The sequence below is a fragment of the Chroicocephalus ridibundus genome, chromosome 1 (assembly GCF_963924245.1).
Source record: "Chroicocephalus ridibundus chromosome 1, bChrRid1.1, whole genome shotgun sequence".
NCBI classification, from domain to species: domain Eukaryota; kingdom Metazoa; phylum Chordata; class Aves; order Charadriiformes; family Laridae; genus Chroicocephalus; species Chroicocephalus ridibundus.
Window position 1 is genome coordinate 27,364,927 of NC_086284.1, and position 10,350 is coordinate 27,375,276.

The 10,350-nt window shown below is 39.2% G+C and overlaps 1 protein-coding gene across 1 annotated transcript in view; it reads left to right on the top strand.

The window, feature by feature from the left end:
• The window catches only part of BRCA2 (BRCA2 DNA repair associated), a 43,188-nt gene extending 32,860 nt beyond the window's left edge, over positions 1-10,328 (top strand). Inside the window, exons 20-27 of the mRNA XM_063354694.1 lie at positions 1,345-1,489; positions 4,705-4,826; positions 5,912-6,113; positions 6,346-6,512; positions 6,607-6,742; positions 7,392-7,648; positions 8,350-8,502; positions 9,780-10,328. Of these exons, the coding sequence (XP_063210764.1) occupies positions 1,345-1,489; positions 4,705-4,826; positions 5,912-6,113; positions 6,346-6,512; positions 6,607-6,742; positions 7,392-7,648; positions 8,350-8,502; positions 9,780-10,328 (1,731 nt within the window). The remainder of the gene's footprint in view (positions 1-1,344; positions 1,490-4,704; positions 4,827-5,911; positions 6,114-6,345; positions 6,513-6,606; positions 6,743-7,391; positions 7,649-8,349; positions 8,503-9,779) is intronic.
• The last annotated feature ends 22 nt before the right edge of the window (positions 10,329-10,350 follow it).

The window sequence follows — 10,350 nt, forward strand, 5'->3', positions numbered from 1 at the left end:
CTAAAGTGTTGTATAACTGTTGCTTGATATAGAATGAATTCTGCAAAGATAATAGCAATATTTGGTTTGGATCATTACTTTGATATTTAGATCAGTACTTTAATAGAGGAAATGGCAGCACTTACTACGTGAACTGTCTGATAGAACTAACATTTATTTAGGTCCCAGAAAGGGGACTGTAATCTGTAACCGCATCACAGTAAATGGCTTCCAGGCTGGGGAGGAAAATGGTGCTTTATATCTCACTATATCAAGAGATTGATGTGTTGATGTAGATTTTTTTTTTTTCTTTTTTAAACACTGAGACTCTTGCTCAAACATACCAAAATTATAGAAAGACTTGGGCTGTCTGTCTCCTTTTACTCCAAGAGCCAAGGCGTGTAGGAATCACAGTAACCCTAATTAAAGGTGTCAAACTGTGAATAGTGCAGGAAATACATGTCATGCAGTTAATGAGGCAGGCAGAGCCTATTTCAACAATTCACTGCCTCTCAAGGATCAGTCCTTCAACCCTTCCTCATCCTTCTGTCAGTATACTCCTGCTGTTTCTCTATGCTAAACCTGGAGCTCCCCCGATCCTGTTGCTTAACTAATTTAATTCACTAAACCAGGAGTGAGCAACTAATAATAATAATTTAAAAAAACCACCAACAACAATAAACCAAACTGCTGTCTATTGAATTAACAAACTGATGTGGTCTGATGAGGTCAGATATGTGCTAGAGTCAGTGCAAGGGAGAAGATGGGACTGTGCAGCAAAGAGGAAGGGAAGGCACCACTTACAGCAGCAGTGACCTCTTTGTTTGGCTCACCTGTCTCTTCAAATCAGGCAAGCTAGTTCTGGCAGGGTTGTGGACAAGACTGTAGTCCTATGGAACCAATTATAGCAGAAAAAGTTTAAGAGCATCTGCAAGAACATCGTAGTTCTTTCACAGAATCTAAACTAGCATGTTAAAAAAGATGGTATAGTTGATGTGGAAAGATAAATTGGATAGAATGCAGATCTGGTATATTTTTAAGCATTGAGTTTGATGGAATCTTAATGTATCTAGCAGTGGGATCCAGCTATCTTCTAAATTATGTCATTGATACCTATTACTATAAGTTATGGTTTCTTCATCTGTTAAATCATGCAGTTTTGACTACTGCTTCATTCTGTCTGTGTATCTTTAACATGAATATTTATCAACCAATGCTGTGGACTTTTGCCCCTCATCTACTTACAATCTACTGCCTGTTCATTTTTTAAAGCATTTTTACTTAACAGTGAGTATTAGAAGGAAGCTGGATGAGATTTAAACATTTCTAAAAGGGCTGTTTTTTGTTTGAATCTTTTTATTTCAGTGGATGGAAAAGACATCAGCTGGGTCATATGTGTTTCGTAACAGCCGAGCTGAAGAAAGGGAAGCTGCCAAGCATGCAGAGGATCAACAAAAGAAACTGGAAGCTCTGTTTGCAAAAATCCAAGCAGAATATGAAAAACATGAAGGTAAAGCTTTCATTATTTCAGAGCGTGTAATAGGAACACAAAAACTTCTTTGGCATTTACAGAACAGTTTAAAGAAACTGGCAAAAATTTCTCTGGTGACAGAAAAGCAGAGATAGGGTGTTGGGTTGTTTGTTGTTGGGTTTGTGTTGTATTGGTTTAGGTTTTTTACTTCGTACGTATCAAGATCTTTCAGTACAAAAGAGTTAATGCTTACTTGCTTGGCTTTGCAGCTATCTAGGAACCTCTTCCTGAATATATTGGTAGCCAGGCTACTAAAAAATTACCAGTGAGATGATGCTCAGGGAAGTGCTACAAAATTGTAGAATTGTTAATTCCATTCTCTTCAAAGACCTGACACTGTAATATTTCACCCAGAGTTGGACGCTGCTTAGGATGTATCTCAGTAGACCTGAGCACCGAGCCTCTTTCCTCACAAGCATTGTGGGACTGTAGAGATACTGAGGTCAGTGGAGCTGCTAAATGGGACAGGGACCCTGGTGACACAGGACGTGGAGAAGGCTGAGTTACTGAATGCCTTTTTCACCTCAGCCTTAACTAGCAATACCAGCCTTCAGCATTCCCAGGCCATGGAGACCAGGGGAAAGTGGAGCAAGGAAGTCATACCCTTGGTGGAAGAGGATCAAGTTAGAGAATACTTACACAAACGAGACATAGGTCCATGGCCAGTAATGGCATGAACCCACAAGTGCTGACGGAGCTGGGTGATATCTTTGTAAGGCTGCTCTTGATCCTCTTTGAATGATCATGGTGATTGGTAGAGGTGCCTGAAGACTGGAAGAAAACAAACGTGTCTCCTGTCTTCCAAAAAGGAAAGGAAGGAGAACCCAGAGAACTAACTACAGGCCAGTTAGCTTTACCCTGATCCCTAAGAAGGTGATGGAACAACTAATCCTGGAAATGATTTCCGGGTACATAAAGGACAAGAAAGTAATTGGCAGTAGCCAGCAGGGATTCACCAAGGGGAAGTAATGCTTGACTAACCTCACAGCCTTCTGTGATGAAATTACTTGCTTGGCTAGATGAGGGGAGAGCAATGGATATTGTCTGCCTTGACTTCAGTAAGGCTTTTGATACTGTCTCGCTTAAGATCCTCCTAGAGAAGCTGAAGTATGGGCTAGATGAGCAGCCAGCCAGGTGGATTGAAAACTGGTGGAACGGTTGGGCCCACAGGGTGGTGATCAGTGGCACAAAGTCTATTTGGAGGCCAGTAAATGTGTGTGTGTAGTCCAGGGATCAACACTGGGTCCAGTCCTATTTTAACATCCTCATTAATGATCTGGACGATGAGGCAGTGTACTCTCAGCAGGTTCGCTGATGATATGAAATTAGGACAAGTGGCCAATACACTAGAGGATTGTGCTGCCATCCAGAGGGACCTCAACAGGCTGGAGAAATGGGCTGACGGGAACCTCGTGAAGTTCAACAAAGGGAAATGCAAATCTTGCACCTGGGGAGGCACAGTCCCATCCACCAGTACCCACTTGGGGCTGCCCAGCTGGAAAGCAGCTTTGCGGAAAAGACCCTGAGGGTCCTGGTGGACAAGTTGAGGAGTGTTGAAGGTGTAAGGAGGTGATCCTTCTCCTCTGCTTAGTATTGGTAAGGCCATGCCTACAGTACCATGTCCAGTTCTGAGCTCCCCGGTACAAGAGAGACATGGACATGCTGGAGAGTCCAACAAAGGGCCATGAAGATGCTTAAGGGATTGGAATAACCGACATAGGAGGAAATGCTGAGAGAGCTGGGACTGTGCAGCCTGGAGGAGAGAAGGCTCGGGGGGGATCTGATCAACATACACAAATACCTGAAGGGAGGGTCTAAAGAAGATGGAGCCAGGCTTTTCTCAGTGGTGCTCAGTGACAGGACCAGAGGCAATGGGCACAAACTGAAACACAGAAGCTTCCCTCTGGAGATCAAGAAACCCTTTTTCACCTTGAGGGTGACTGACAGCGTTGCCTAGAGAGGTTGTGAAATCTCCATCCTTGGAGATATTCAGAAGTTCACAGGAGACATGGTCTTGGGCAGCCTCCTATAGGTGACCCTGCTTGAGCAGAAGGTTTGGCCAAAAGGACCTCCAGAGGTCCCTTTCCACTTCAACCAGTTTCCGACTCTGTAATGGGATGACACTGCATACCTCTGCTAGTGATTTCTAGCAGTAGTTTCAGGTCTGCTATTGCTATAAATGCCACAAGTGGCTGCTGATTGCTACAGCTCCATGAAGCTCACTGCTGCACCAAAAACATGTTTGCTTCCCCTTGGGTTTGACTCAGCTAAACTGGAATGAGGTAGGGTATTTAGGATTCTTGGCACACTGATTATAGATTCCAGCTGCCTTAATACTCTGGTCTGTTTCTTTGGAGGAGTTTTTGTTGGTTCTGGTTTGGTGTTTTGATTGTTTTGTCCAGGAACAGATAAGTTTCCATCACTAACTGTAGCCTGTGCAGTTCAGATTTCACAGGGTTGTATCTACAATCCAGATAGCTACTCCCTTACCATCAGTCTTTCTCGTGGTGATCTGTAGCACTGAGATGTTCTCCAACTGCTTTCTCAGAAGCTGGAGCCCCTCACAAATAACAAGGAAAAGGCAACTAAAGCCATACCCTAAACCCCCTCACCCCCAAATTCTTAGTTGAAATCTGAAGTTGCTTTGTAATTCATAACTTCACAGATAAGAACTTCCACATATCCGTCACCTCATTGTGTTTGAGTGGTAAACTATACTGAAGGAATTGATCGAAATGCTAGCAGCATTAAGTTAAAGTTAACTGGGCTTTTAGCTGGTGTCCTAAGGAGGCTTCACATGCAGGCCTGTGACCAGGCCTGTTGTCCCAGATCTTGGTATCTTTGAGACTTTTTTGCTGTGTGAGAGGAAGTTACAGACATACAGGAAATATGGTCAAATATTGATGAAGTTTCATGGCAGCCCATCAAGTCTCCACTCTCTCTTAAGTGGCTGATAGTGGCTTCCCCAAAGTTTGTATAATATTCTAATCTACGTTGTATTTAAATGAATGAGAATTTTTTTTTCTGCTTGTATTTTCCTAAGATATATATATACACACATATTCCTATACAGAAGTGTTTTGTATTTTTATTCTGGCAAGGCCTAAGTACTACCATGCTTCTTACATAATTATGTCTTCATTCACTTTTAAAGTATATTGGTTATACTTAACATAATGGCTTTTTTTCAACAGAGAGAACCAACAGAAGAACATCAAGATCGTGCATAGTCACAAGACAGCAAATCCATAATTTGCAAGATGGTGCAGAACTTTATGAAGCAATTCAGAATGCATCTGATCCTGGTTATATGGAGGTAACTGTAGATCCTGCTGGGCTAATTTTGAAATGCTTGTGGAATAATTTACAATTCAGTACCTCCTGCTAAAATCAGCCATTAAATCATTACTTATTTTGGCTGCCTTTTGAGATTTTCTACAGCATGCTTATTGCTAAATAAATTAAGATTAAAATTTTTGAAAATATTTTAGCGAAGGCTTGTTGAAATAGATTAGTAATATCTTGGATTGCAAAACAGAATGATATTTTCTCTTGATACAAAACCCCAGGATACAGCACAATTAAAACCTAATGTTACTTGTAATTTTATTACTTTGCTTTGTCTTGCATATATGAAAACTGAATACATCTTGTATGTCTTGAGTTTCACACACTTATTCTTGCATGCAGTTCACTGAAGTGTTTGAATTATTATACTGTTGTTGTCATCACAACTTTTATTTTATTGTCACAACTTTTATTATATCATCTTCACAACTTTGAAGTGGTTTTGCCTTTATTAATAAAGATGCAAGTGACTAGTCCCTGCCAGTTGTTAAAAATTAAATACATGCCTTGTGTTTTGCAAGTCAGGGTCCTTGACTGTCATAAAGCCATACAATCTGTGACTTTATTTGATAAAACATTACACATATCTGTGGTGCTACACGTGAAGGCATCTGGATCTTGGCGGCTTAGTTAGAAGGGTAACACTCCTGATGCATTTTAGTGTGAAACACTGCCAGCTCAAAGACAGCAGCCTGCAGAGAGATGCAACTCTTCTTCTTACTGAGTTTTTTTTTTCTAATATTTCTTCTTTCTTATGAAACAGGCAAGCATGCCTGTTATATTAAATATTCACCTTAGTGAATATTTATGCACTCGTAAGCAGGCTTCTCACGAAACATAAGAACAGTGTGTAATGTAATACTTAGAGAACTGAGTACCAGTCAAGACTGTAGCATTAACATACCTCGTTTCAAGTCCTAGTAGTGAATCACTTGAACAAGAAATCGCTTGTAACAGATGAACACTTGAGAAAGAGGCTATCTAAAAACCTCGACAGGATTTATTTTTTAATTAATAAAAAAAGATACTGAATACACTTTCTCTTGGTTACAGGGATATCTCAGCGAAGACCAATTAAAAGCTTTGAATGGTTACAGGCAGTTGATGAATGATAAAAAGCAAACTCAGATACAGGAAGAATTCAAGAAGGCTTTAGAGTCAGCAGAACATGAAGAAAATGGTTGCTCCAAAAGAGATGTGTGTACTGTGTGGAAACTATGTGTAGTAGACTACAGAAAGCAAGAAAAACATAAAGGTTAGTATGTAGAAACTTACGAATAACTTTTATCTGAACATGTTAACTGGCCAACGTAACAGGTAGATTTGAAGTTTCCCAACAGCATTCTAGCTTGCATGTTAATGTTTCAGGCTTTATTTGGGTTTTGCTTTGGGGCTTTTGGATGGGAGGGAGTGTTGTTGGATTTATTTTGTTAAAAGCCTTCAAATTAGTATTGCACAGCTAATATATCTTAATCTGATATTGTTAGGAGTGATACTGAGTATCTGGCGTCCACTGCTAGATGTTTGTTCATTGTTAAAGGAAGGCAGTCGGTACAGAATGTACCAGCTGTTAACATCACAGTCCAAAGGAAGATCAGACTCAACTAACATACAATTAACAGCAACAAAGAAAACTCAGTATCTACAACTGCCAGTAAGTGCTTTAACTGCATAAAGATGTATCATTAAAATGTATCGCGTTGTACATAAGTGTGTTATAAAAACTTAAAATTTTTTTGTTTCTTCAGGTATCACAGGAGATGCTGGTACAGATTTTCTTTCCAAGAAAGGCTCTAAAATTCACCAGTTTGTTAGATCCTTCTTTTCAGCCACCATGTGCTGAAGTCGATTTAGTCGGAGTCGTAGTTTCTGTTAGCAGAACAGGTATGTTGTGGACCACATTCATGTCCTCCTATTGAATAAGCACTACATTTTTTATTTCAAAAGTCAAAATTATCTTGGTGTTGTACCTGCATCTCAGGCCTGTGAAAACCTGCTAATATAGCCCATCACCATGATATGCTGGCAGATAATTCTCTTTTCCTAAAGAAAAACTCTTTGCTTATTAGCTCAAGAAGAATTTAGTAAGGAAGGATCCAAGCTCAAGAGGAGCTTTTCTTTATTTTTTTTCCATAAGTGGTGTAAGTAAGTTCTCACATTTATGTTCAGCATCTGCAGAAGTAGCATCGTGCATGTACATGAGCTCCCTCTTTTGTGTACAGTGACAAGGAATGAGTGGAACACAGACACTGGAGCACATGGGTAGGGACAGGTGGATAATCTTCTGAATAAAAAGGAAAAGCACCACAGGAGTATTGTTTTTTAAGCACTGGAACACAGACTTTTCTGTTATCAGTAGGGAGATAGTGTAGAATATAAATGAAACATCAAACATCTGTTACCATGCACATAGGCTGCCACGTTATACTTACCAATTCTCTTTCAAGACCCCTGTGATTTTCTTATAGATACAAATTGCAGCAATCAACCTTTATTTAAAGGTTTGAAGTTTAATCCAAACTTTTTGTTTTAGGTTTCACTACTATGGTGTACTTATCTGATGAAAGCTATAATTTGGTGGCAGTAAAGATCTGGGCGGATCTCAGACACTTTGCTATTGAAGATATAGTTGTCCGCTGTTCATTCATTTCTGCAAGCAACCTTCAGTGGCAATCTGAATTCAGATCAGAAATTCCTATACTGTTGGCTGGAGATCTTTCTGTATTCTCAGCCAGTCCAAAGGAAAACCATCTTCAAGAGAAGGTTAATGAACTGAGAAGTATGATAGAGGTAAATTTTAGCTTAAATCATAGCTTAATGATTAATTTTAGTTACTGCTGCATCGCATTCTTCACCAAAAGTTTGTTAGTACTAATAAATCTTTAAAACAAGTAATGCACGTAATGTTGAATTTGAGGGGATTTTGCAGGAGATGGAGTAAGGTGCTAACACACTTTTCCTGGACAACTCTCAGGACTCTCAATTCACCTGTTGAATGTCTTTTGCTTTTTTTGATTCAGCTCAATCAACACTCTCTTCAGGATGTGCAACAGAATCTTCTCTGGCTAGCAAAAATGTTGCACCTGTCAGTAGGGAATCTGTCATGGACAGTTTGGGTCTAGCCTTTTAAAAGCTGACATATACTGTCTTCCTCACTTGAACATCTTTAGTGTCAGATTGCTGGTTTCATTTATTTATTTATTATTTCCATTTTCTAGCTGTGCTAAGTAGCATGTCTGGTCATGCATTCTCATTTCTTACTGAAAAACAAGTTTAAATACAAAAGGATTTTTTTCTTATTAACAATAAAAGGAAGGTATGATATTTCTCTCCATGTGAAGTACAGCAGTCTTCTAAGTTGTTGGTTTGATATAAAATAAGCTTCTAGTAGGACTTTGTTTTCTCATCATAATCCTAAATACTTGGTTTGTGATCGTATAGTACTTACACAGTTTGAAACAGCTTTCTGCATTGTAATCTGTTCTTTATAGAACGTGGACTCCTTTTGCTCTGACGCAGAAAGTAAATTGATGAATTTGCTACGAAGAAATTGCTCGCTTACACCCAGTTTACCTAAAAGATGTGGCGTGGAACGCCCCTCTCCTTCCTGCACCTCAGGCCTCTATGCAGAGGATAAAAGTTTGGTAAGATTCTGGTATTTAATATGGGATTTATTCTGGCAGTACGGATATGTTTTATACTGATAGCTGTGAATGATGCCTATTCTCAGTCCACTCCATAGGTTCTTTTCAGGGCAATGCAAGCTGATTCAAAGCTTTCTCTGTGTGTGGGTTTAGGATTATTCCCCAGGAGGAGCTGTGAGACTATTCTCCCTCCAAGCAGTACATGAAAACCTCCTGTTGTGGCCAGTGTTTTGACAGCATACTTTAAATAGTCAGAATTTTATATGAGTAAAATGCATCATCCTTTCCCTGTAGATGATTTATTGCCTCTTGGTCCCACTGTAAAGATTATCTGACATGGATGTCACTGGAAGGAAAAATCTTGATGTGTGTATTTTTCTTTCATGGCATTCTGCACTTCCTACCCTTGTTTAGAGAATTTATCTCCTGGTCTTTTTTTCCTAGATATTGTTTGCTGTTTCCAAGATTTAAAAGGGAAAAGTTACTACCTAGTAAATGTTTACATTTTATAGCAGTCTTGACAAAAATTGTGTTAAATAGTCCTCAAGTTTCCTGTGAAGGCTGCTGGTGGCAAGTTGTTCCTGATGTGAAGTACTGAGTGCAGCCAACAAAAATTTTTCCTGCCAGTAGTTGTGATGGAGGTGGAAACATCCTCATGTGAGATCAATTCCTGGACACTAAATTTAAGCTTATAAGGCATCCTTTTCCATTTCAGAGAGAGTGCTAATATTTAAAGCTAAAGGTTTACTTTATATCTGTCTATTAAATATATTAACCAAGTGAGACATTAAAGGCATTCTCAAATTAAGCATGTGTTTGAAGGATTTGCTGTGTAGTGTCTACCCTGTGTGTATTGTTATCCTCAAGGTTTTTGGTCTATATTCTATCCCTTTTCTTCTTCAGTTTTTTTCCTCATTTTTCCCTGTTTAACAACCTTTTAAGGATATATCCAATGCAGTAGAATACCAACTCCTTTTTATGAGAGCTTTGATTTCTTAACATCTGGCACAGAAAAATTCCCATACATTTTACTTAGATCTCAGAAACAGAATGTAAATGTGCTGTCTTAATGTACATGTAAACAGTAATTATTAAGCATCAGTATTTGAAAGAATAATATTAGTCACCATCAGAAGATACCAACCTAAAGTTAAATTGGACATGAGTGATGACATAGCATTTTTGTATCAATTCCCCCGCCACATTTTGTGGAAGTAATTGAGGAAGCTAATGATAGGACATCCTATTCAACATAAAACTTATCTCTTTTTAACTAGATCTCTTCTAAAATGGAAATAAAGCATCCAAGCCCTCTGTCAACTAGCACACCGAATATGAAACTTGTCGCACAAGGGTCAGCAAAAACGCCTTCATCTGCTACAACTAATGAAGACCACCCCAGAAACAGCAAAAAGAGGAAAGCGATGGACTTCCTCGGTTGCATACCTGCCCCTCCACCACTGACACCAATCTGTTCCATCATTTCTCCATCCTTAAAAAAAGCATTTCAGCCTCCACGAAGTTTGGGCTTACAGCATAGAAAATCATCAAAAGATACAAATCAGAATATTGGTCATGTCACCCCCTGTAGAAAATCGAGAGAAACTGTCCATCTGTCTGAGAATGATCTGGTTGCCGATGAAGAACTTGCAATGATTAATACACAAGCACTCATGAATAATTTAACAGAAGAAAAGAAGATTGATTATGTAAATGAAAACAGCAGTACAATAGCTACTAATTTATCTGATGATCTTTCACACAAAAATAGTTCCAGGTCTACTGGGGAGAAGCAAATAACTAATCAAAAGGCAGGCCTGAAGTAGCTGAGGCTCTTCAGAAAGACAA